The sequence below is a fragment of the Syngnathus acus genome, chromosome 14, assembly GCF_901709675.1.
Source record: "Syngnathus acus chromosome 14, fSynAcu1.2, whole genome shotgun sequence".
NCBI lineage: Eukaryota > Metazoa > Chordata > Actinopteri > Syngnathiformes > Syngnathidae > Syngnathus > Syngnathus acus.
Genome location: NC_051099.1, coordinates 2992510 through 3019447, shown reverse-complemented (window position 1 = coordinate 3019447; position 26938 = coordinate 2992510). Strand labels below are relative to the sequence as shown.

Below are 26938 nucleotides of genomic sequence, written 5' to 3'. Positions count from 1 at the left end.
CGCTCGTTTCCTACTTTGGATTTTTTTTATTGTGGGGGGGGAGACACTACTTCATTTCAATAGGTCCTTCTCGTTGCACGCCTCAGCCACAAGGGGCAGTATAATGCAGACGTGTGCAGTGCATGAAGATGCCAGGAGAGAAAGACAGTGAATTGCGAACAAAAGCAGACGGGTGAGCTCACGAGCGTGCATCAACTTTTTGGAACAAACAAACATGACTCATCCTCCTTCATTTCATTAAAGCCCGATCCAACAAAACATTTGCAGAGTGACATCATAAATTCTGCACAGTATTTGCCTCCTATGCCGATTTAGCCGGCCGGCTGTCCACATCAGAGCGGCCACGAAGGACCGAGGTCTGCAATCAACGAGCTCCGACCACTATTTCTGTGCAAGGCCGCAAAAAAAAATAAAAAAATGTGGCGACGCGGGGTTGACGCAAGCAGCCAATCGGCTTCAAGCGTGTCCTGCTTTTTCAAATATCTGTCGGCTCCGCTGCGTCTCGCCGTTTTATCGCTGACTTAACCTCATTTAACGCGCTCGGCATCACATGCTGGAAGGTTGTGTCTCTTGCTCTCTGCACGGCCATTACCAAGTGTGACCTCAGCCTGGAAAGTCATGCTCTTACAAATGAGATGCGTGACTTTTGATTTTTGAGTTACCTTGTGACTATTTTATCGCACTTGTTGGATTGCAAGATTATGCCTCACCGCCGCTTCAAGTGTCTCCACTGCGTTTAAATGTCTTGCAGGACCTCGACAAGTTCATGAGCAGGCTTGCACACAGGGCAGTCTGGTCATTGGTTGGAAATGTGGACTGGCCAATAAGCATCTCATCCGGGACGCCAAGTCACATCTGACTTTCCCACCATGCCTTGCTAAGGTCCAGGAAGCAGGTGGGAGGGAAGCGCTGGATGTGCATGCACAGTCGCGTTGAGGAAGCTCCCGTGGCAAAAGGTGGCCGTCAAACGGGCCATCCAGGAAGTTCTCCATCGGGCCCACTTCCTGTTTGCCCGGACTCGCTACCGTCACAGCTTGAGGCCGCGACCCAGCCGACAAGGAAGCGTGCTGACTGACGTGAGAGCCGCGAATGGATTTTTGACCCGGAGGCACTCCGAGGAAGTCCTCAGTCACCCGCTCGCATGCGTCGCGACCTTTGCAAAATCCTGCTTGATAAGAACCGGCAGACACTTTATTAGGTACACCATCCGCCAGTGGCAACCTTGCACGAAGCTTCCGCGCTGTTTTTTCCTCTCTCTCTGAGAACGGAAGCTTTGATTGAGCGACCATTCCTTCCTGTCTTGGCGGCGTCCCATCCTGCCGCACAGGAAAGGTGTGCCGCTGCTCTGGCCTGTCATCTGCGTGTTCGCGAGGAGGAGGGAGAGGGGGTTGAATTCTCCAGGCGCTTGCAGCTGCCAGCATTGGTGAAGAAAAGTTTGGGACTAGCAGGTTCTGTGTTCCAATCTAGCTTTGGACAAAATGGTCATACAGGAAGTCAGCCATTTTGTCCATCCGCAACAAACTGGAGAGTTTGCTGGATTCTTTGGGGACTTTTACGACTGGCCAGATTGAAATTTAAAGCATTTGAGCGTGGCAGCAAAGTTGGGTGAAAAAAGTGCTACGCTGTCTGCCGCTCTGTGAAAAATGCAGCAGACCAGATAATCGAGGATGCCGCCAAGATGCTTCTTCACGCTCCCCACATGCGCAACTCACAAATTCCAACTTTAATCGCTTTTGCCCCGGCGGTCGCAGCTGCAGTGCGAAAGACGTAATCAGGGACCGACCAGAGGCTCGTGTGTATGTCGGCGTGTGGTGATATTTTATTTTATGACGGGACATATTTGCGTGTGTCGCCGTGGGGGGGCCGCCGCCGCCAAATGTGCCGGGCCTTCGCCATCTGCTGCTACTTACCCTGGTGTTGAGAAATTGCGAATTCGTGGCAAGTGTCCATGCGGACACATGTGACGCATTTACACACGCAAAAGTGCGGCGGCGGCGGCGGCGGCCCTGTGAGGAAGTGCGGAGGCCGGGCGAGCGGCGGCCCTGTGAGGAAGTGCAGAGGCCATGGAAAGAACATGAAAGCAAGTCTTCTTATGGAACTGACTTCTCCCAGCTTGTGTGTTTTATGGCCCGGCATCCAAAATAAATCATTGCAGTCTAATTTTGGAGCGTGTTTGGCTTCTGGAGACTTATTCTCAATAATGCTGCCTACCAAGTTTTAGCTACTTGAGACTTTTTGCTGGGTCTACTCATGGTAGAGATGTCTACCCAATTTCATGTCGGAACGTGAGTTCATCCTCTCGCTTGACGGTAACGGCAAACTCACTGAAATTCAAATAAATTCAGGGGGTGGCAGTGCCCCCGCCTCCCCACCTCCTAGCTCCGCCATTGCTTTGACTGCTGCTTGAGAGCATCCTTTTGTCTCTTGCACGTTCCAGCGCAGAGTTGGGGGCCAAAGTCCCTCCGTTCCCTTCTTTCTTTTCCTCTACAACCTCGTCCCCCCACAAAGGTGGGGAGGTAGGGAGGGGGAGGAGGGCGTGGTTCTGCTGCTGGAGGAGAAGGAGGAGTGGTGGTGGGAGTGGGCTCCAGCAGTCAGCCGGTCGGCGAACCTCACTCGGCTCCAGTGTGGATGCTCGTGCAGCACGAAGACGGATTTCAAACAAAAGCAAAACAAACCCCGGAGGATTGGCGACGTGCGCGCTCTCACCTGACGCGGACGCGCGCGCGCAAGCAAGAAGGACGGAAGAACTCTTATGGAATTGCCCTATTTTCTTCCCCTCTCGTGTGGATTGTGTGAATGCGTCCTTTTTCTGCATCGCAATCAGCTTTACATCGGGGACACCAGCCAGAGGTGCGCGCGTGCATGTCCTTCCAATGAATGTAAGTCTGAGCACACGCACGCGCATACAATACATGCACTCGTTTTGCACAATGCACATCTTCCATGTGCCGGTGTGCAGCCTGCTGACGTGATTTTTTTTTTTTTCGGGGGGGTCGGTGCAAGCTGTCGTCTCGTCAATGGGTTGGTATCAATGAAAGGTTCCGTTTGGGTGCCCTTGGCTTTTACGCAGGACCAAAAAACGGTCCGTTTGCGAATCCGATAAATCAATACTTCTGCGTGAGCTCCATTATTTGGTGGTGAGTACATATCTAATCCTCCAATACGTGAAGAAGTGGACAATCCAAAAATGGGGCCAAGCATTGCGATAACCAGAGGACGAACGTAGAATATGAAGCAGATGGAACAGACGGACAAAAGTATTAGGACAGCAGTCTGGAAAAAGTCTTCAGATAAATGGAAGCAAGTGACACAAAGGACAAAAGTATTGAGACACCTGCAGGAAGTGGAGAAGTTTATGGACATAATGAACAAATGTATTGGGACAGGGACAGGAAAAAAAAACCAGATATGACCGTCTGGACAAAAGTTTTGGAACAGGAAGTGGACAGGAAGTGAAAAACAATATGACATGAGGATTGGGTGAAAAGTAGTAGGACAACTAAAGAACATACTAGACCCTTTGGACAAAAGTATATGAAGAAAATGATCAGGGCGTGAGCTTCGCGCCCTACTGCAGCAGCCTTGTTTGTTTAGTCGGCCTGGTTGAAGCTGGCCTGTCACTCAAATTGATTTGTGCAGCGCTACCTACAGCACAATGTGCTCATGGACACAATTAACGGTATTTAAGAATGTCCTAAAAGACAGAGGATACGGGCCTGGAGTGTTGCTTTGGAGCTTATCGGCTAAAGTCAACACTGGTCTATTTGTGCACACGTGTGTGTGTGTGTTTGTGTGTGTGCACAAAAACAATAGTGCAGATGTGAGTCGGGTGTATTTATAGCAAGATGGGCTTGCTTACGTTTGTGCTTGCTGCTATTTGAGGCGACAAGATATTTATTTATTTTTTAAATGGAATTTTATTTAGCCTGCGTGTGCAATATATAAGCGAACCACTTTTTGCACTTTTCGAGCAAAGACTGACGGCAGCCCGTTTAGTATTTGCGGCGTGCGCCGTTGAGGATGGTCGTCCTTCCTCCCGGTCGATCGACGAGAATTCCCCGTTTCATTAGCGTCGCTCCTCGGGGGATGCGCCGTTGCCATGGCAGCTGCCGCTCGTCGCCACGGTGGCCAACCGATCGGCCTTTGTCAAGCCAGCTGGAGAAAAGACAAATTGGAAAGAAAAGAGAGAAACAATTTGATCAAATAAGACACACATACTGCTTGGAAATAAATGACTTTCTCCAAATGGTTCAAACTGAGCGCTTGGAGTGCTGCCCGTAGCGAGGCGACGACTGGACTCGGATCGAATGTCTCCTCATGCGTTTTTTATGAAGGCTCGACTTGCGCTCAAAACCGAGCAGGCCTGTGTCCATTTTTTAAGTGGACGGACGCCGGATCGGTCGCTAGGGACGGGCGAGCACAAATGCCAGGTATTGGGCCGCTACCAGACTCATTCCAACCTATCGAGTCCTCGCGAAGGCCGCCGACACCGTTCACCGATACTTTTACCGCCACGCTCGTCAAAGCCAGAAGCTCGGCCGTGTCGGCGGCTTCCAGATGCAGAGGTCAGCCGGCGTGACGGAGGGGCGGCTGCGCGTGTCCCCGAGGGAGCCATCGCCGGATTATTAATGGAGCCTCCTTGGGGGGCTGCTAAAACGAGCGCATGAGTTTGCGGTCAGAGGGAAGTCTGCCTAGTAAATCACACTTTCTATTTTCTGGCAATATATCTCAAGGAGAAAGGGTCTTGTCTTCTTAATGGATATTCTTTTTTTCTGTTTATACGGTTGCCAAGGAAACTAAGACTTTTGATGATTCTGCAAATAACACCCAAGATATTCATTTTGGGTCATGCATTTTTGTTTTGTTCCATGTTGTTCCCACATTTCAGCATTGTTAAAACTAAAAGTTGATTTTCACAAACATTTTTATCTTCTAAGTTAGCCATTAGCGTGTTAGCACGGAAGATGTGTGGGGCATTCCTGGCGCTCGGCGTCCAAATTTTATTTGAGCGCCGGGAGCGAATGGGCCCCGGGCGGCCGACGCTCGCCGTCATGGCGGCATGTTTTGATTGGAAGGATTTCCCGCCGACTGGTGCCGACCCGTGGCGGCGTGTAGCGTGACAGCATGTGTATGTCAAGCATATCTAATGGTGGAGGCGACGCAGCCCTGTTTGAGCTCCCTCTGCCGCCGTCCCGCTTTGATCACTCCATAAATATTCCAATCCAATAGCCCAAAATCAGGTTCTTGAAACATCTGCTTTGTCTTGGTGTCCAGGTGTAGCTGAGCCATGTCTCTGAGAAGCAAAGGGTCGCGACGACGGCCCGGTGGCTCGTCTTTCCGCTCTCTTCTTTGGCGACCGCCCGTCTTCTTTGCCGTCATTCTCGTCCTGCTCCGGTCCCCCGCTGCCGTCTCGGGGGCGCTGGAGCTGCAACTGGACGAGGAGCAGCCGGCGGGCACCGTCGTCGGGGACATCAGCGCCGGGTTGCCGCCGGGCGAGTCGACCAGCCTCTACTTCATCTCTGACCACGAAAGGTCGGGCGTGGACAGCGACCTGAACATCGACGAGACCACCGGGATCATCACCACGGCGCGCCGCCTGGACCGCGAACAGAGAGACCACTACAGCTTCATTGCCGTCACCATGACGGGCGTCACGGTGGAGGTGGCCATCACCGTCAATGACATCAACGACCACGCGCCCAAGTTCCCCAAAAGCAAAGCTCACCTCAAGATCCCCGAGCACACGGCCACGGGGACCCGGTTTTCCCTGGATCCAGCCAGCGACGCCGACAAGGACCACTTCACTACGCAGGGTTACTCCATTCGGGAGGGGAACGTTGGTCAGGTGTTCCGTTTGGAGTCCAAGAGGGCAGCCAACAAGGCGCTGTATCTGGACCTGGTCATCAACGGACCCCTGGACCGGGAGAAGCGCTCCACTTACACCCTGGTCCTCGAGGCCTTTGACGGGGGCTCGCCCAGGAGGGCGGGCTCCATGACTCTGGAGGTGGCTGTGACGGACGTCAACGACCACGCGCCGGTCTTCAACCAGAGCCGATACCACGCCATCATTTCCGAGAGTCTCCCACAAGGAAGCAGCATCCTGCAGGTCGGTCGGCTTCTGTCTGAAAATGCGTCTCCATCCAGACACGTGAGGTTCAGGTCGTATATTTTCTTGCAGGTCTTTGCCGCAGACCAGGACGAGGGGGACAACGGCCTGGTCCTCTACGAGATCAACCGGCGACAAAGTGATCCCGAGCGCTACTTTGTCATCGACCTCAAGTCCGGAGTCATCACGCTCAACAGACCACTGGACTATGAGCTTAAGAGAGTCCACGAGCTGGTGGTCCAGGCCAGGGACAACGCCAGCCACCCGGAGGTAGGACACACGGACAAACAGTGGACAGACCGGCTGACTGATGCCAAAGTCCGAGAGTTGAGGTTTTTCCTGAACGCATGCCGATAAATGTTTCTTTTCCTTCCCCAGGTGACCAACGCTTTTGTGACTATTCATGTTCGCGACTACAACGACAACCAGCCCACCATGACCATCATTTTCCTGAGCGAGGACGGCTCGCCCAAGATCTCCGAGGGCGCCCAGCCGGGCCAGTACGTGGCCCGCATCTCCGTCACCGACCCGGACTACGGCGAGTACGCCAACGTCAACGTGTCGTTGGAGGGCGGCGATGGAAAGTTTGCTCTCACCACCAAGGACAGTATCATCTACCTGATCTACGTGGACCAGGTTTTGGACCGAGAGGAGCGCGACTCCTACGACCTCCGGGTGATGGCCACCGATTCGGGCACGCCCCCGCTGCAGGCCGAGTCGTCGTTCACCATCCGGGTGACGGACGTCAACGACAATCCGCCTTTGTTCGACCAGCGGACCTACAGACAGACCATCCCCGAGGCCGTCTACCCGGGATCTTTTGTCCTTCAAGTCACCGCCCGGGACAAGGACCAGGGTCCCAACGGAGAAATCCGCTACAGTCTCCTGAAGGGCAAGAACTCTCGCTCGGACTGGTTCTCGGTGGACCCGGTGACGGGGATCATCACCACGGCCGCCGTCCTGGATTTCGAGTCGGAGCCGTCGCCAAGCGTGACGGTGGTGGCGACGGACGGCGGGCGGCCGCCGCTGTCGTCCACGGCTCGGGTGGACATGGTGCTGCAGGACGCCAACGACAACGCCCCCGTCTTCTCCAAGAGCTTCTACAACGCCACCCTCGAGGAGAACGCCCCGCCCGGGACCTGCTTCCTCCAGGTACAGTAAGACCTTCTTGCTAATGCTGCTGCTTTCTCTTGCTCCTGTTTGCATAGAACTGTTTTTTTCCTGACTAGCCAGTCATTGAACCCGTCCCCCCCACCTTTTGGCTTCCCAAGTGTTTCCCAGCAACGTGTGTGCTGATATTTGCGTGCAAGCATCTGACATCCTGAGAAGGTAGAGGTCGTGAGAATGAAAGAGCAACTTAGAAGCTTTTTGTTGCCGCAATAAAATCGTAGAGTGGCGGTCGAGCGTCTTCCGCCCGTAGCGTGACTTGGTTTTGTGAGGAATGGCCTAAATCCGTGAAACGTCTCTATGGGTCAAAGTCAGGGCCACTTCCGACTCGCCACATCACTTTGAAAAAAAACACAAGGAAGAAATCAAAAATCAAAGTCTAAGGAAGGCTAATGCTAATATGCTAATAGGTTCTTGAGAGTGAAATGCAATCTGGCGTCCGGCTGATGATTTCAAGTGCAGCTGTTGCTCGTCCGGCCGCCGGGGGCGGGACGGGCTCGGCGCCGTCTTCGGAAAACTCACAAAAGTCGACGCGCGCGTGTCATGTGTAGGCGCGCTTGGCAGCTGCGAGAGATTTGGGATCACGTTTTGAACCTAAGAAAGCCACCGAGCGAAATGCGCTCGACAATCACAATTATCTCGGGAGAGTCTGACTTTTTCTTGAAGAAAATCCAACTTCAAATTGAAATATTTCATCTTTATTTTCTTGGTGTCTGTTTAATGGTTTGAGTTTGTTATCCAAGAAAAAAAAAAGAATTATTGATGGCGTCTCATGCATTAGCGTGCACACACGGGAATTTTCTTAATCCCGATTCCCTCTAGAGACGTATCAGTGAATGGAACGCAAAGGGATGACGGTTGCCATGGCGATGCGGTGAGGAAAGAGGGGCGAAGGAGGACGGGAGGGGCCACTTCATCACTACCTTCCACTCCCACGTGTGTGTGTGTGTGCACGTGTGTGTGTGTGAGGGGGTTCCAACATTTGTCACTCTGTGGCTTGTGTGAAGGACGTCTGCAATGATGTGTGTGTGTGTGTGTGTGTGTGTGTGTGTGTGTGTGTGTGTGTGTGTGTGTGTGTGTGTGTGTGTGTGTGTGTGTGTGTGTGTGTGTGTGTGTGTGTGTTTGCATGTGCAAGGGTTGGGGTGCGCCATCTTTCAATAGCTCGGAGTCATCCTTCAGCCGTAACCCTGGCAACCGGTCTCTAAGGACTACAGGGAGAGGAAAAAGGGAGAGACTGTCCTGATGGGGGGTCTTAAGGGGGGTTTCGGCCCAGTGTGTATTTTATGATAAGACATGATGGACAGTATTATTGCATTTTTTTCTTTGAATAATTTGAAATGAGGTCACCATTAGTGTCGCGTGGGGACTGTGGGAGTATTTTGGGCGAGCGTAATCGAACGTCGGTCCATGAGTTTGCAGGCCACTTGACTGAGTTGGACTTTCTTCAGCAGATTGCTGGAGATTTTTTAAGTGTCATTCTTGCTCACAAATTCATCCCAATTGGATGAATTTTCTTGTTTTCATTTTTTATGATATATATATATTCTAGACGACGTCAAGTCAATTTAATGTTAGCGTTAAATGTGGCCTACACGACAGCAGTGGCTCGAGCCTTTCGTTTCCTAAACGATCCAATTAAATACGGATTGAATTCGGCACGCACACACACGGCAGCTGCTTTTTAAAAACTGAAACGGGGGGGGGGAAGAGTGCCGTGTGTTAGGCACGAGTCCCTTTCCAGCCTCACTTAAACATCTTTGGAAAAAATGTCTCCCCCACACGCGCACGCACACACAATGAGGTAAAAGTCGGTGCAATCTTTTGTCTGTCAGAGCGTAAAAACGTGGATGAATGGGCGACCGAGCATCCACCCTCCCCCACATCATCTGCTAACAATCACTGGGGTGTGTGTGTGTGTGTGTGTGTGTGTATGCGTGTAAAATGGATATGTGTACTTTCTACTCTGCATCACTTTTTAACAATTGCAGAGAAACATGACTAAGAGAGCAATATATTTCCCCCCCCCCCCTCATTTAATTGTAATTTGCTGTTAGTATTTGTTAAGCTAGCATTTTTTTGTTAGTCTCTTGGCGTTCCCCATTATTATTACTATTGGGAATTATTGCATGTATTATTATTGAAATTTTTTTTATTCCCCATGCATGGCCTTTTTTTCCCCTCATTTAATTGTGATTTACAGTTGTTAGCTTTTGTTAAGTTAGCATTTTCATTTGGCAGCGTTAGCATCGCTCATAGCTTGTTTTGTGGTGGAACGAAAAGATTGTAGTCCTTCTTTTGGTTGCTAATTTTGCACGGTGACTCAATATTCTGCTCCGCGGGTCTCGAAAGGTTAGTCTCAAAGAATCGAGGACAGGGTGTGAGTAGTTTTGCAACCTCTGGGGATAAAAAAGTCACCGAGTCCAAATGTAGCATCTGTAGGACTGTGACATATTTTCCCTCCTCACTTTGACTGTTTTTTCACTTACATTTCAGTCTGCTTTTTTTTTTTTTTTTTTTGCTTTCATCCGTCCGCTCGGTGACTGTGCCACGGCCGCACGCTCGGTCTCCGTGGCAACTTGAAATGAAACCAACCATTAAATACGACGTATTAAACACACGGTGCGTTACTGTTGGCCGCAACAGGAAGCGGGCAGCGGTGAATAATCGGCGCCGATCTAAATGGCGTGACAGAGAAAATCTCCATCTGGCGTCGGCCTTTGCTTGAGTCGCTCCCCGGACTCGCCTGGACTCTGACTCATTCGCTGCTTTATTAGGAAGGAGGAGCGAAGGCACACAAATGGTCCGCCTGCTGCGACAGGTTGCACGCTATCGTGCGATTTCACACGGGTGGCCTGCAAAATTGCCACCTCGCTTTCACGCGGCAACACTGCGCAATTCGTATGTTGTGTGGCATTGTTGGGCCATGAGAGCAAAGTTGGAGTCTGAGCAGTATGAAATCATTGCGAGGTGCTGAACGGCGCCGGCGTGCTTTTGCGGAAAATCGCTGTGGCTAAGCGCTAGCAGCTTCTTTATCTGCCCGCAAACTGTTTGTTTGAAGCTTCCGCCGCGATTGGTGGCTCAGACGTCCACTTCCCGCCGCCGCGTATCGTCTCCGGCAGAACGTCCGCTTGCTCCGTCTTGACAATAGCGGCGAGGCTGACGGCTTCCCGCTTCCCGTCTGACGGCACAATGTCCCGGAAGTCTCAAGGATGGAGTGCAGCTTGCTAGGCCTGGGAAAATTCTCACCTTCCACGTCAAATAGGAAAAAAACCAAAGAGCAGAACTAGCAGTTTTCCATTTCAAAGAAATTCTCACAATGCTCAAGCAATATTTAAAGTCCCGAACCTTCCTTTCAAATGTTTTGACCTTAGGTCAATTTGACCTGCGACATAAGAACAGCTGCTCGTCTTCTGCACTTTGTCAGCGTTTTCTGACGCAGCAACAAAAGTCAGCTTGCGGCAATATTTGTGGCGGGACACAAAGTAAATTTAAAATCTTTGGTGTTTTTAGGAGTATGAAGGAACAGTGGAGAAAGCACATTCTCAAAATATTCCCCACCCCTCAAAACCAAAATGAGACCCGAGAAATGAGGCGGAAACAGGCCAAGAAAACGGACGGGCGGGATTGAAGAACCTAAAATAGGCCAGGGAAGGAAATGCACACGTCGAATTAGAAATCGTGGGTTCAAAGGGGGAATACCCGAAACGTTGAGCGGAACAAGCTGGCCATTGTGGGTGCGCGGCGGGCGGGAGGGCGGTCGCATTTTCACGAGGCCTTTGGGGAGCCCTGCGCTTGACACGTTTACGGCGACCTGTCCAAACCGCTGCTGCTGCCTTTGCATTCTCACACGCACGCGTACACTGCGGGCTAACCAAAAAAACAGCAAAGAAGAGCCGAGCGAGCCTCTTTGGGACCTGCGCAATCTTTGAAATACTTTTGCCATGGCATAATCTTCACCCTAAGGCAGCTTTGATCAGGCTCTTAATTTCTGTGCGACTCCCAGGCAGCTTTGGGGTGACCTCCTGACCCCCCCTCATCATGTGACTTCATCACGTCCCGCCGAACAATGTCGGTGGTCCGTTCGGACCCACGTGACCCTTTAATCCCCCCAGAGTCCAGTCTGAGCCTGGAAACGTTCGCTTTTGGTCCTTACACTTTCTGGAAACCGCTTCAAAGCAAAATGGCCGACCTCCCGCTCCCTAAATAAGCCAAACGGATCATTTGTCAACGAACAATGCAACTCTCCAGTGTTTTTTTTTTTAATTTATGGAAGCGTTTGTGTCTTTTGTTTATTTGAATGCGATCGGGAAGCGATAGAAAACGGGGTCACGGGCCCAGACGAAGGAGTACAATAAGCGATGACATCACCGCCGCGGATTCTACGGCACGATAAGCCGCTGCCGTCCGTCAAAAGACTTCTCGCTCCTCCTCCACTCACGGACAGCTGATGTGCAATATTTATAACCGTTCATTTAAAATCCGTCTGGTGCCAGAAAAAGATCAACATGTGTGAGATGAGCACGGAACTTAACCTCGCTAACCGCTAACAGGAATGCTAACGAAGCGCTTTGGGGCTCAGCCATCAAGGAGGAAGGGTGTGGACGAGTTAAGTTTGAAAGCAATCAGATGAAAATTGTGGCAAAGTATTCATTATCATGTCTTCCATTTTGGATGGCGGGTGCCTGTAGTGTATATTCATTTTTGGCATCGTGGTGTGTTATCCAATCAAAACATTGCCAGGAATCTGTTTTTTTCTTTTCCTCCACTGGCCTGGAATGCCGCAGGATTTTTATTCCCTGGTGTGTTGAAGCGCCAGGCCGCCGTCACGAAACCTTGGCTCGGAATTACGGAGGCTTCGCCTCGTGTTTTTGTCGGGAGGTCCAACACTCAAAGAGAAAGGATTATTCTAACATTACTTTTATCATTGTTATGCTGTTCTTCATACTTTGACCCAAGCAAGGAAATGCTCCAACCAAGTGACAGATTTTGCCATTGGGTTGGCGTTAGCGTGCTAATGACGCTAATACAAGACAGGAAGGCTATTTCATTCTTACAAGACCTTAGCAGAGTTTTTATCCCTGCCATAAAAAGAAAATCTGACCCAAATCGTGTTTTATTTTGGACATTTGAAGACCTTTGCTGACTGCAGTTTGCACAACATCAAAGTAGCTGGCTCGCGTTTGGCTCTTGTGGCTTCACGTTTACATTTTTCTTCAGTAAAAGGGAAGGAAAAAAAAACCATATACTTTGCCCTCCGAGAACAAGCGACCGCAAACAAAAACACGGATGAAAAGCGGTCGCCGTGGCTCACGTCTTACATCAGTGTGCATCGCGACAGCGTTTCAGTCCAAATGTTAGCGTCTACCGCATTCAAACTTGACCACAAAGTGGACGAATTCAATGTCAGTGAACGTGAAGCCGGACTCTGTGATCTTCCAGTCAAAACATTTTCAATGTGGGACATTTGATCACTAATAACAGGCACGTCATATTAGCTAACAATGGCTACATTGGAGCAGGCGTGCGCTAATGTTCCAGGTTAGCATGAGGCTAATCGCTACACTTAATCGGGTCGTTTCTCCAAAGCCTCACACAGACCAGATAATTCATCCAGCCGGCCCCTCATTCAATTTTCCTTCCATTTTCTTTTTTTGGCTAACTAGCGTGCGACAAACGGCCGCTTCTCCGATGGCCTGCGTTTGACATGTGGTTGGGAGGTTCAGGCCCGGGTCAGTGACAGGGTTAAAGGGGCGCCGTGTAATCCAGTTAGACGACTCCACCGCTAACCGCACAATACACTTGAGCTCTTTTGTTTGGACCGAGGAGCAAATTAGCCAACATATATTAGCATCGCAAGCATGTGAGCGACCAGTTTGAGATAATTTTAAAGAAGGCGGAATGTTTCGTTGATGTTGTCTTGGAACGTTCTCCTCCTAGTTTGGGGTTTTTGCTGGGTAACCATATTTGGTCACAAAACGGAAAAGCATTCAAACGCAAGCCAAGGACAAAAAGTAGCCTACGTCTTGGCGGGATGGCTGAGCTATATTTTCAATTAGAAAATTCTGAAAAGTCAGCTTATCGTCTGAAAAGTCGTCATAGTGGCTGGACGATGACTTTTCTCTCATTTTGAAATATTTTTCAGGAATTTCACAGGGCAAATCGCAATAACAGCAAAATCTTACACCGCAAATCAAGATTTTACAATGGAATTTAATTTCCTGAATGTTTTTCCTCGCTGTTGCTCTACTTTTTTCCCCCTCATTTTGTTCATTAATTACACTGCAGGCTGTTTTTTTATTTATTTTTTTATCCCCCTTCCAAATATAGAAGTAAATCTCTTTCCATCCCCCGGTTCATCCCTCTTGAAATTCCAATAATAATTTCCAGCTGTGAACGCCACATGAAAGCGGCGGCTGTAATGGGGTGCTGAAAGGAGATGGTCAGCAGGAAAAACAAAAAGGAGGGGGCGAGGGGGGGGCAGTTGACTTCCAAGGTCTCGTGTTATCATCAGCCCTGCCTTTTGTCTCTTTGCCAAAATCAAACAGCCCCCCCCCCCCCCTCCCTCACACCGCCTCGCACCGTAGACCTTAATTGTGCTTAACTCGTCAGTGCTGGAGGAACAAATTGATTGGGAGAGCGAGGAATGTTGATGTGAGGAATGTGTTGAGTCGAGGGGAGCTGTAAAAACAGCACAGCAATGTTTTTGCAATCAATCCTCACTAGTCCAGGTGTCTGTCTTTTTAGAACCTTCTCAGCCATCTTGCCTGACAGGAATGAACACCACCACTCCAAATAAGTCCAACAAAAAAAAACAGTCTGCATGTATTGAGTGTCCTACATACGTATTATTCGTGCTAACTGCAGCGTTACGCAATAGAAACAAAGCCCAAATAATCTACAAAATTAATCAACACAATAAATGGATGTGTCCTAATTGTTTTTACATGATAATCACCAATTTAGGAAATAGAAAAAAAAACAACTTGCGAGCCAAGTCCAAGGCGTGTATAATTTAGTCTCATGACAATTGCCGCTACTGTTTTTATTGTTCTCATTCGCATTCCACCTGTTGTTGTGCTCATCTTGTATTTATTGCACCCAGCGTTCAGGGGACGTAAAACGAGGCACGCAAATAAATCTCGACTTACTTAAAAGGTTAAGCCCAGAGCATGTCGGCTAAATTTATGTTAGCGCCTTCACGTGGCGCGCAGATGTTTTGTCTGCACGCTCCATACTGCTGTTTTTTTTTTTTTTCCCCTTTCCAACAATAAAGTTGTCTGAATGTTAGCGTGCAGCCGCAAAGACCCGCTGGACTGTCGGGACCCCGTCGCCATATTTGGACAAATTTACAAGGCGCTCCAAAAGATGCTGGCCTTAGCCTCAATAAAGTCAATAAAACAATTTTTCTGTTTTTGTTTCCCGTCAGGTGTCCGCCACGGACGGCGACCGCGGTTCCTTCGGCGCGGTGTCCTACGCGCTGGCCTTGGGTTCGGGCGGCGCGGCGTCCGCTCATTTCACCCTAGACGAGGAGAGCGGGCGTCTTTGCACCACGACAGCGGTGGACCGTGACGAGGGGCCTGACGCCTATGAGCTGGTCGTCACGGCAACAGACGGGGTGAGAAGCAAAGCATTTTTTTCCCATTTTCTTTTTTGGACCGTTGGTATTTCTTAGAACCACTGTAAATGGTCGAGGCGGGTTGAACAGCAGCTAAATGTTAAGGATTTAGTTGAGTGTCATTTTGAGATTCCGCTAGTTCTTAAATACAAGCGGGATCAAAGATAAGTCATTGGCGGCTGATCCGTCTCAACTATGCAGCCGAGCCTTTTGGGGATTTGTTCCCCGCTCGGAGCAAATCCCCAGATAAGAAAACGTTGGTCTTAAAAAAGTGCACGATAAGTCGGATTTGAGAAGAAGTGTGCGTGAACCAAGCCCAAGTCTCCTAACTTTATTGCTGGTATCAAAGTATAAAAGGAGTTCTGACTTGTTGTGGTCTTCCCTTTCAAGGGCGGTCTGAGCGCGGCGGTCGGCGTCAGGGTGTCGGTGGCCGACGTCAACGACAACAGGCCCGCTTTCTACCCGCTCTTGTACGCGGTCAGCTTGAGTGCGCACAGTGCCCCCGGGACCTCTGTGGTTAAGGTGACGGCCCATGACCCGGATGCCGGCGAGAACGGGCGGGTGACCTACAAGGTGGCGCCCGGGGGAGCTTCTGCCTTCTTCACCCTCAACAAAGACACAGGTGCGGTTTTGCTGAAATTCATTTGGGCTGCCAAAAGCCTCACTGTAATGATCTGCCCCGCTTTAGGTGTAATCTCCCTTTCGCGCTCGCTCCACGGCAAAGCCAACTCGGTCATCTCCATGGTGATATCGGCTCAAGATGGCGGCGGACTGACCGCTTCGGTAGACGCCAGAGTGAACGTGAGCGTGGTGGGAGGCGCCGTGTCGTCGCCCGTCTTCGAGCAGCCGCAGTACTTCTTCACCGTGTCCGAGGACGTTCTCCGGGGCACCTCGGTGGGAGTGGTCCGCGCCACCGCCAAAACAGGTCAGGAATCGGCAGCTCATCCACAAATGGGCTTTTTCTCACCGACACCCCTTGTGTCTTCAGTCCTTGCCAAAGACATCTCTTACTCCATCTCCTCTGGAGATCCTGATGGTTACTTCATCGTGGACGCCGCGACCGGAACCATCCGCACCGCCCTCCCCCTAGACCACGAAAGCTGCCCAAGGCTGGACCTGGAGATCCAGGCGCGCTTCGGCTCCCCTCCCGCTTTCGGTGCCAGTCGGGTCCGCGTATCCGTCTCGGACGTGAATGACAACGCACCCACTTTCCTGCCCTCCTCATCGGAGTCACTCCTCCTGCCTGAGGTCACCAAAATCGGGACCATCATCTACCGCGTTCAGGCCTCGGACAAAGACTCCGGTCAGAACGGTCAGCTAAGTTTCGACTTGATGGCGGGCAGCAGCGGACAGAGGACTTTCGGCGTGGATCGAGGCAGCGGGGAGGTGCGTCTGATCGGGGGACTCTCCTATGAGAGCATCCCCCGCTACGACCTTCAGGTGGTGGCCAAAGATGGCGGCGCACCTCAGCTGAGCTCCACCTTCACCCTGGTGGTTCACATCCAGGCGCAGGATGCGCAGGGACCCCACTTTGACACGTTGACCTACCGCGTGGAACTTCGAGAGAACACGCCTCTCAACACACGCTTCCTCCAGGTTCGAGCTCTCAACAGAGAAGCGTCCGGCAATGGCGGAAGCGCCTCGCCGTCCGCCGACATTTCCTACCGCCTTCGGCCCGACGGCGACGCGGCCGGCTTCGGCATCGTGCCCGATAGCGGTTGGCTGTTTGTGAGAAGCTCTCTGGACCGTGAAGTCAAGGACATGTACCTGCTGACTGTGGAGGGGACCTCAAGCCAGGGCGGGACGGGGAGAACGGGAAGCGCCGCCGTCAGGGTGACCGTGACGGATGAAAATGACAACTCGCCCAAGCTCAGCCAGGACAGAGTGTTCCTGGCTGTACGGGAGAATCTCCTGGCGGGAACGGGCTTCGGTAGGGTGTCCGCCACCGACCGAGATACCGGACCGAACGCCCGCCTTACCTACAGGCTTCTGCACGCCGACAAACACTTTCAGATCAACTCGCAGACAGGTGAGCGCTTTTCCTAGCCGTTGCTGGTTCCTCATCTCTTCATCTTTGGCCTGTTCCTTCCCTTCCAGGAGAAATTAGCACTCGCCAAGCCCTGGATCGGGAGCGGCAGTCGAGCTTCCAGCTGACGGTGGTCGTGCAGGACGGCGGGACGCCTCCCCGCACAGCCACCGGCACGGCGCACGTCAGCGTGCTGGACGAAAACGACCACGCTCCGAGCTTCACCCACGCCCGGCCGGACAGAGAGCTCCTCTTTCAGGTTGCGAGATGTTGGAAGCAATACAACACAAAGGATGGCCGGTTAACGTTTCTCCCTTCTAGGTGAACGAGGGGCTTCCTTCTGGGACCATCTTGGGCACCGTGTCCGCCAAAGACCCGGACGAGGGCGAAAACAGCACCATCTATTATTCTTTAGAAGGCAAGCTTTACTTTTCAGCCGACACAGAGACGTCAGACCGCTTCAAAACCATCTGACGCGCTTGCTATGATTTCCTCCAAAGGCTCCAGAGTGGAGCGCTTCTCTCTGAACACCGCCACGGGGGAGCTCCGAACCGCCGCCCCGCTGAGGTGGGCGGAACGTGCCGAGTACGTCCTGACCGTGACCGCCGCCGACCACGGAACGCCGAGCCTCAGCTCCGCCTGCCAGCTGCGGATTCAAGTAATCAGGCATCGTCGGCAAATCCGCAGTCTTTTTATAGACGTTTCCTCAGATTGCGAGAGGAAAGTCGGGGTGAATACGAGCCCTATGTAAACAAAAGCGTCCCGGCAATCTGTTTGAGTGCTTCCTGCACTAAAGGTTAGCGGAGTCATCAGAACCTGCGAGCTCATCCGGGCTGACTTGTTGTCGTGAACTCGGATCGATCCCCGCAGATCAGCACTGATATCTTTAACGATGGCGACAATCTTTGAGTGAGTTCAGAACGGAAATGGTTGCTAATCTGAGGAGGGGGCAACCGACCTGGGTTTCGTTTTTGAGATTAGAGGGAGGGGAAGCAAGCGGTCACCTTGGAATCAAACGTTTCCATATGTGACCGGGGGCCAGCAAGATAAAGGTGCCAAAAAATAAAAACAGGTGAGTTCTTCACGACAATCACCATCTTGAGTAAAAAAGAGTATTTTTTCTTACTTGCAATAATATTATCAACGGAGGAATTGCGTGTGACATCTGGTCATGTTCTTGATTAGAGAAGAAAGCCACTTTCGCTCAAGGTTGCTCCCGCTGAGGTTCTGGCTTGATTTTTTTCTAGCTGCGTGGCCTTCACAATCCCCCGAGACCTTCAGTAATGGAGCAGACGCAGACTCTTAACCTTCATCGTCCAATCAAATCGAGTGATTGGAGCAGACAGGTCTAAGCTCGCCTCTGATTTGCAGGTTTTGAGCTCCGCCAAGTCATCCCCGATGCCAAACGTGCTGTCCATGACGCTGAACGTGGTAGAAGGAGCTCCCCCGGGCTCAGTGGTGGGCTCGGTGCACCCGCCTGATGCCGTCCCGGATGGCCAGGTCACCCACCTGGTGGTGGACGGGACGGACCAGGACGGGACCTTCATGGTGGACCGTTTGAAGGGCGACGTGTACCTGGTGCAGGAGCTGGACTACGAGAAGGCGTCTGAGTACACGCTACACGTGGAGGTGTCCGACTTCTCCCGGGCCTTTCCCAGCAGCCATCTGGTGAAACTGAGCATCCGGGTGCAAGACAGCAACGACCATTCGCCGCGCTTCGCAGAGGATCCCGTGACAGTCGTCGTACCTGAGAACCTTCAGCCGGGAGCCTCCATATACACCTTCCAGGCTGTGGACCAGGTAGCAAAACACTTCTTTTAGCGCAGCAGTTAGCATAGCATAATCAATCAACTGGTCTTCGCGCACACAGGACGGCAGCAGTCCCAACAGTGAGTTGCGTTACTCCATCGAGCAGCGCTGGCCGGATGAGGCCAACCTGCTGAAACTGGACGCCGTTAGCGGCGTGCTCACCCTCGGGGAGACCCTGGACCGCGAGACCACGCCGTCTCTTCACCTGGTCGTCCGGGCTACCGATCAAGCGGTGGAGCTCTCGCAGAGGCGCTGGGCTTCAGTCACGGCGCAGGTGTTTATCATCGACCAAAACGACAACACTCCCATCTTCAGCTCGCCCGCCGCCGTCAGCGTGATGGAGGATCAACCCGTCGGGTCGGTTAGCTTGCGGCCGCAGCCGGCGTCTCGTCCTGAAGAAGCGCTTGAACTTTTTTTTTCTCTTGATTCTCGGGCAGCTTTGTGATTTTGTACGTGATGGCTCGGGATGCGGACGAAGGGGAGAACGGTCGAGTGTCGTATAGAATCCTGACGGGAAACGGTGCCGGTCACTTCGGTCTGAACCCCGACACCGGTAAGTAGACCACCCTTATGAACTCGTGCACGCGATCCTTTTTTGAGGAATAATATTTCACCTCGGTGGTGACTGAAGTTGAGGTCAGGTCGTAACTTGATGGAACTTCCAGATGGTGTGAAAGTCTTCTGGGTGCGAATTGTTTTAGCTTGCGGTTTGTTTTCTCAGACGGTATTCATCTTTAACAGTCGAGAAGCAAGTACAGTAAAAAAAAAAAAAAATGGACGCCGGTGATACGTGGCAAAGGTCACCATGCACAACTGAAATTGACGTGACGTCGAGAAATAATGTCCCGGCAGGCTCGCTGTCCATCTTGAAGGCGCTGGACCGAGAGGAGCAGGAAGTCTTCAATCTGACGGTGATGGCGGAGGATGGCGGGACGCCTTCGCTCTCCTCCACCCAGAATCTCTGCGTACAAGTGATGGACGTCAACGACGAGGCTCCTCTTTTCCAAAAGGCTGAGTTTGAGGCCCGGGTTCTGGAGAACCAAGGGCCAGGCACTACGGTGCTGACGGTGGTGGCCACCGACAGAGATCAAGGTTGGGCTCTCGATGACGACAAAGTTAGTTTGCAAGATTTTCCATCGCCGTGTGTTTACACGCAGGGTCCAATGGGCACGTGACCTTCGGGGGCGTGACGGAGGAAGGCTTTGTCATCAACCCGTCCACCGGCGTCATCACCACCACCGCCGAGCTGGACAAGGAGCTTCGGGATCACTACGTCCTCACCGGTACTCAACCTGACCTGACATTGTTTGTAGTCCATCCATCCAATTTCTGAACAGCAAAGTCCTTCTTTCTGTCCAGTATACGCCCGGGACGGCGGGATGCCCCCCAACTTTGCCAAAGCCACGGTGCGTGTGGAGGTTGAAGACGTCAACGACAACGCTCCGGTCTTCGCTCGGCCGTGGTATGGCCTGGAAGTGCCCGAGAACCAAGACCCCGTGGAGCTGTGCATCCTCAGGGCCAGCGACCCGGACTCAGGTGCAAGCGGGGAGCTGGAGTACAGGATTACCGGTGAGAGCGGTTCTGTCAGTCCTCCTTGCCAAATATTTCATTAGTGCGCTGGAACTACGCGCTTGCTTCTTTGTTTTTGGCCGGGCTCTGCCTGCATATAAATCTACGGCTCTGACACCAGTCTGGCTCTTGACTTTAAAAATAGCACTTGGCCTCTCTGAAATCTTTTCTCATTTTTGCTCCAGCTGGAGACCCAGACGGGGACTTCCACCTCCATGCCAGCACGGGAACCCTGTCCACTCGGCGGGGCTTGGACAGGGAGACGAAGGCCGAGTACACCCTGGAGGTGACGGCCACGGACCGAGGCGCCCCGCCTCTCAGCACCGCCGTCACGGTGGAGGTCCGAGTCCTGGACGTCAACGACAACAGCCCCGTTTTTGGCAGGAGCACATACACTACTGATGTTTCGGAAGACGCCGCCGAGGGATCGCAAGTCCTGGCGGTAGACGGATGTTACTTTCTCGTTGTGCCTTATTTGAAGTAAATGTTGTTTTACCTATTTTGATGCGTTTCCAGGTGACGGCGACGGATGCGGACGATGACGTGAACGGGAAAGTTCTGTACTTCTTGAGCCACGAGGCTCACGGCGCGTTCACCGTGGACGAGCGCACGGGTCGCATCACCACGGCGGCCCCGCTGGACCGCGAAAAGCGAGCGTCGTACAGCTTCCGAGTGTTTGCCACCGACCTTTCCCCGGCGTCGCCCCGGAACTCTTCTGCTCAGGTAAGCAAAGTTAAACACTCGTTCCGTCATTACTTAAAAAAATCTTTGCATACAAGCTAATGAAAAGTCCCATCTTCTTTCTTAACCTCGGCTTCCAGGTGACCATCACCATCACGGACGTCAACGACAACACACCCATCTTAATCCAGGACCCGCTGGTCGTGGAGGTGTCAAGCAGGCGGTCCCAGCGGGTTCTGGCTACCATGAAAGCCGAGGACAAGGACTTCGGGGCCAACGGCTCCGTGTTTTATCGCTTCGCCACTCCCGTGAAGGGCTTCCGCATCAATTCTCTGACCGGGGAAATCCAGGCCACAGAGCCTCTGGAGACTCTCTCCCAGGCCCAGAGGACTCTTATCGTGGAGGCCATGGACCAGGGCACTCCGGCCCAGTCTGCGCAGGGCGTGGTGGTGATCTACGTGAAGGAGGTGGAGTACAGCGGCATTCGCTTCTCCAGGAACGCCAGAGATGTCAGCATACAGGAGAATGCGGCTCAAGGTTCAGCATATTTAGCAAAGGCAAGCTTGAGAATCAGAATGTGATGTCCATCCTCTGCTCCCGTAAATTAGGTACAGCCGTGGTGCAGGCTCAGGCCCAGTATCCCGATGGAAATCGCAATGGCATCGGCTACAGCATCTTCAGTGGGAACAGACGGCAGGCCTTCAGGATCAACTCGGCCACAGGTGAACACAAATGATGGAAGGAAATGGCCAAACAGCTGGTCATTCATCCGTGTCTTCTCCAGGTGAAATCTGGGTGCAAAGCTCCAAGGGTTTGGACTTTGAGGACACGCCCAGGCTGCGTCTGGTGGTGAAAGCCGAGAGCGTGTCCTCCACCTCTTTCATCGGCATCAACTTGCTGCTTCAGGACGTCAACGACAACCTCCCTCGCTTCCAGCTGCAGAACTACGTCGCTTACATAAGGGAGGCTCGGGGATACGAAACGCCAATCATACAGGTACCGAGCGATTGGGCGACTCGCCGTTGGATTTTTTAACAGTTTTTACACTTGCCCAGGTCGTGGCCGAGGACACGGACCAAGGCCAGAACGGTCAGGTGACCTACTCCATTCAGTCGTCGGGCATGAGCGGATTGTTCAAGATTGATCCGATGACGGGAAGTGTCACCACCACGGCGATCATGGACCGTGAGATCTTTACCCAGACCAAGTAAGGCTACAAGCGACGAGGACGCTATCGAAAGACTCCAGTATTTTATATCTAACATCTTGGTCCAGGCTGGTGATAACAGCAACCGATAGAGGAAGTCCAAGACTGGCGGGTTCAGCAACTCTGACCGTGATCATCGTGGACCGGAATGACAACAGTCCCACGATACCCTTACCACAAGAAATCCGCATCTCAGAGAGTACTTAACGATACTAGTCGATAATGTATACCTTGCGAGGCTGAACGCGACTGACACGGTCCTTGCGTCCGTCAGACACATTAATAGGTACCGAGATCACCCTGGTGACGGCCAACGACGTAGACTCCGGTCCAGCTCTGGCCTACTCGTTGCACATGGACCCAAGCGCCATTGGGAAGTTCGGGATCCACCGCTACACTGGAGGTGTTTGGCTCACCGCCCCGCTGGACTTTGAGGAGAAGACGTGGTACACAGTGACCGTCAGAGCCACCGACAGCCAGCACCATGCGGAGGCCAACATCACTATCCTGGTCCAGGACGTCAACGACAACGTACCGGCCTTCACCCACGACCTCTATCAGGTAGGATGATCCCATCGGTCATTGGCACGAACACAAAATGCACTAGCGATGGCTCGTAGTGTAACCCGAAGCACTCAGGAGTCAAGGCGCCTTTCGTTCCTGATACGACAGGTGACCCTACCCGAGCACACGGCAGCTGGCAGTGCGGTTGTCACGGTAACAGCAACTGACAGGGACTCCGGAGAGAACGGAAGGATCACCTACAGTGTCATGTCGTCCACTCAAGAGGGCTTCTCCATTGATCCCAACAACGGTAGACAAACACTTGGTCCTGTTGGAAAGTCAGAATGTCTCACTCTTTGCCTCTCTGACCCATTCCAGGAACGTTGTTCATCAGCCAACGAGCAGAGTTTGACCCTGAACGTCCTTCCGTCAATGTGGTCATTGAAGCTCGCGACGGGGGCTCCCCCCCGCATTCCGCCCTCGCCACCGTCCAGGTTCAAATTGCTGACGTCAACGACAATGCCCCCGCGTTCCACCAATCAGAGTACAGGTCGGTTTGGGTCGAAGGAAGACAATGCCAGGAAGACAATGCCGTAATGTTCTTTATTTTCATTTCCAGAGCGACAGTTTCAGAGGACACCATCCCTGGAGTTACAGTCTTAACATTCGAGGTCTCCGACAGTGACCTCTCCCGGGAAAACTGCGGGTTGGACTTTGCTATCGCTAGCGGCAATGAGGGTTACGCCTTCCATATGGAGAGCAGCGTTCGATTCCTGGAGGGCCGCGGCTTCCAAACTGTTGGCTCGCTGCTCTTGGCCGAGGGTCTGGATTTTGAAACCAAACCGCTGTACAATCTCACCGTGGTTGTGTCAGACCGTGGCGTGCCCCAGAGGAGCTCCAGCGTCGCCGCCGTGATCACCGTCGGCGACGTCAACGACAACCCGCCCATTTTCAGCAGGGCGGAATACGTGGTGGCGTTGAGCGAAGGGGCTGTCGCTGGTACAGAAATCATCCGACTGACCGCGACAGGTAACTAAATCTCGTCCTGGTCGGGTCATACCAGTCTCTGTTAATTAAGAACCTTTCTTCTCCAGATCCAGACTCGGCGCCCAATGCGGAGGTCCGGTATGCCATCAGCTCCGGGGACGAGGTCAACCTTTTCGCCGTGGACCAGTGGACCGGAGCTCTGCGGCTTCAGCAGGCTTTGGATCGCGAGCAGAGGTCCACTCACACCGTCATCATCCAAGCCACGGACGGTCAAGGGCATTTGGCTCTGGTTCCCGTGCTTGTGGAGGTCAAAGACGTGAACGACAATCATCCGTTCTTCCCGGTGGAAGTCCTGACGGCAAGCATCAGAGAGAACCAACCGGCAAATTCGGCCGTGACGGTTCTCCATGCTATCGACCATGACACGGGAGTCTTCGGCCAGTTGAGCTACTTCATGCTCGAGCGCTCGCCCGCAGGAAAGGACTTTTCCGTGGATTCCACCACTGGAGCGATCAAGAGCAGGAATCCCTTTGACTTTGAGAAGATCAATTCGTTCAACTTTGTCGCACTGGCAGTTGATGCAGGAAACCACTCCGCCACCGTGACGGTGCAGGTGTTTGTCACAGGCGAGGACGAATACGATCCCATTTTCACATCCTCCCATTTCTCCTTTGAGGTCCCAGAGGATGGCCGGAAAGGTCAGAGCATAGGTCAAGTCCAGGCCAGTGATGAGGATGGAGGCGTCGATGGGATCGTCCTCTACTCCTTCCCGACGAGCTCTCCCTACTTTGAAATCAACAAAACCACTGGTGTGATTGTCCTCAAGCTGGACAGCTCGGGGAGCGGTCGCAGGAGCAACGCTGGATCAGGTCGAGCCAAAAGAGAAACCCGGCTGATGACTCTGGACGTGAGAGCTCACAGTCCTCTGGCTGAATCTCGCCACTCCACGGCGCACGTCTCCATCGACGTCACCAACACGGGCTTCGGCCTAGCCCCCGACGTTAACGTCTTGCTGATCATCATCATCGCCGTGTCACTCGGCGTGATCGTTCTTCTTGTGGTCATGGCGACTGTGGTGTTCCTGGTCAAGTCGCGCAGGAGGAAGAAAGCCCAGAATGCCACCGACAGACCCCAGCCCTCAGAAACCGCTCTGAAAAACTGCAGCTCGGGACAAGGAGGGGAGATGATCTTCCACCAGGCCTTGCCGGGCTATGTCGGAGAGCAGGGGAGTGGCGGCGGGGGTTCGTACACAAGAGGAGGCTCTCTCGATCCGTCACACTCCAGTGGGAGAGGATCCGCCGAGGCGGCAGAGGATGACGAAATTCGGATGATAAACGAGTACCCTCGCGTGGCCTCCATCAGCTCCTCCATGCAAGAACATATCTCGGCCAGGGGACCAGATTCTGGGATTCAGCAGGACGCCGACCAGCTCTCGGATGTCTCCTGCGAGCCTGCGGCTTTGGAAGGGAGCACTTGGTTCAAAGGCAAAAAAATGGCCGGCGGTCTCAGTGGAACTTTGCTCTCTGGGCAGCTCCCGGTCTATCGGGACGAGGGAGGCGGCTACCTGGGAGTCGGCCGGGGTCTGAATATTACCCTCCCGAAGGAGTACGCCTTCCCCGAGGATGGTAAACCATCTGTGGATGGTTCTCTCACAGCTATAGTGGCCAGCGACGAGGAGCTCCGGGGGAGCTACAACTGGGACTACCTACTCAACTGGTGCCCTCAGTTCCAGCCACTGGCCAACGTTTTCACCGAAATCGCAAGACTGAAAGACGAGACGGCCCAACAGAACCCCAATCCGCGCCAGCCCTTCCAACCCAAGCCCAAAATGGATTCCAAAGCCAGAATCGACCCGCCGCCGCTCATTACCTCGGTCGCCCACCCGGGGGCCATGTCGGTGCCGCCCAAAGTGCCTGCGATGGGACGGACGTTCCCCCACTTAGTATCCCTACGCCGGTCCCCCATCAGCCACGAGGGTTCCATTTCCTCGGCCGCCATGTCGCCCAGCTTTTCGCCGTCGCTTTCCCCGTTGGCGGCACGCTCTCCTGCCGTCTCCCCTTTCGGCGTCAACCAGGGACCCTCGGCATCCATGATCAGCACCCGGGAGCCCTCGCTGGAGCGGAGTCCTGATCATGAGATGAGAATATGAGGGCCACGGACTATTTCTCGAACCTTTTTGCGTGTTCCATGGACTGGCGTTTACAGGGGTTCTCGGACTTTTTGGCCCTTCCGTGTCTTTCCGATCACTTCCGTTTGTACCCATAAATGCCATCGGAGTTAGTATGATTGAATCTAGGTATGCACTTTTTTAATCATCCTAATTTATTGTCCTCGGTGACTCACAGCGTTGTTCCCTCGCTGGCTGGCCAGAGAGCGCCATGTTTACGCCTTTTTGCATTTCAGTGTTAAAAGTCATTGAAACAAAATGGACGCCAACGGATTGTTTCCATGTGCCAGTGCGAGACCGACATTTTTTTTTCCCCCACATCAAATATTGACATGAGATTGTGTATTTGCGTATATGTATATTAGGATTCAGGATTGTGTGATTGTTAGCCGGGTAGCGCCTCGAGTTGTGGATTATTTATATGAAGGAAGGAGAGGCTTTTCTACATTGTTCTTAATTTTCTGGGCTCAAATTGCAGATCAGAACAGTTCTAGCAGAATCACCTCTGTGTCTTTACGAGTGCTTCCTGCATTGTTGATGATGCCGTTCATCTCAGCACAAAGGCAAATATGCAAACTTCACCGCACTTGGCCCAACGCGGCTTTCGGGCAAAGGCTCGCCAATTAGGCGGAAAGGATTACAACATGCACGAAAAGCCCTGAACAGTATTTCCAAATAATTTCCATATCACCGTCATGCAGTTTCTCAAGCCTCCAAAAACAAAGAGTTCAATGGTACTGTGCTCGTTTTTTAAAAGCAAATAAAGCAAGCAAATAAATTCCCCCACTAATCCCCCCGGGGGACGCATACTGACACAAACTGGAGTCTGCTCTTTTTCCTCTTTGAAGAGTTGAAAAACAGTGATGGTATGTTCTGGGAATGATGATGACCTTAAGTCCAGGATTTTGTCAATTTTAGGGGCGGGGACGTTTCAGATGAGCTCATAGAAGGACAGTGGAGATGTTCCGCATCGAGAAGAAAACATTTTCATTTGAAAAAACACTTTCACAGCCTTAAGGGGGTGCAGGGGGTCTGGACCACCACTTACCTTTAATATTAAATGGACATTTTTTTTATTAAACTGCTTTGTGGGAGATGTC

General features: G+C 52.4%; 1 protein-coding gene across 2 annotated transcripts; it reads left to right on the top strand.

Annotated features, from left to right (window-relative positions):
• Nucleotides 1–2583: 2583 nt before the first annotated feature.
• Nucleotides 2584–26938, top strand: LOC119133246 (protocadherin-16-like). 2 transcript variants are annotated; one of them, XM_037268855.1, is made up of 29 exons: nucleotides 2584–2879; nucleotides 5275–6106; nucleotides 6179–6376; nucleotides 6485–7258; nucleotides 14700–14888; nucleotides 15279–15510; nucleotides 15577–15813; nucleotides 15877–16917; nucleotides 16986–17173; nucleotides 17236–17332; nucleotides 17415–17572; nucleotides 18286–18714; nucleotides 18785–19080; nucleotides 19161–19276; nucleotides 19576–19815; nucleotides 19881–20006; nucleotides 20083–20292; nucleotides 20478–20734; nucleotides 20809–21015; nucleotides 21114–21510; nucleotides 21582–21695; nucleotides 21758–21969; nucleotides 22029–22180; nucleotides 22249–22379; nucleotides 22455–22741; nucleotides 22853–22994; nucleotides 23063–23234; nucleotides 23304–23713; nucleotides 23779–26938. In XM_037268855.1, the coding sequence occupies exons 2-29, from the start codon at nucleotides 5288–5290 to the stop codon at nucleotides 25818–25820; spliced, it is 9873 nt and encodes a 3290-aa protein (XP_037124750.1). In that variant the 5' UTR covers nucleotides 2584–2879; nucleotides 5275–5287; the 3' UTR covers nucleotides 25821–26938. The 2 variants fall into 2 exon arrangements, with proteins under 2 accessions (XP_037124750.1, XP_037124749.1); XM_037268854.1 differs by having other exon boundaries at nucleotides 15577–16917.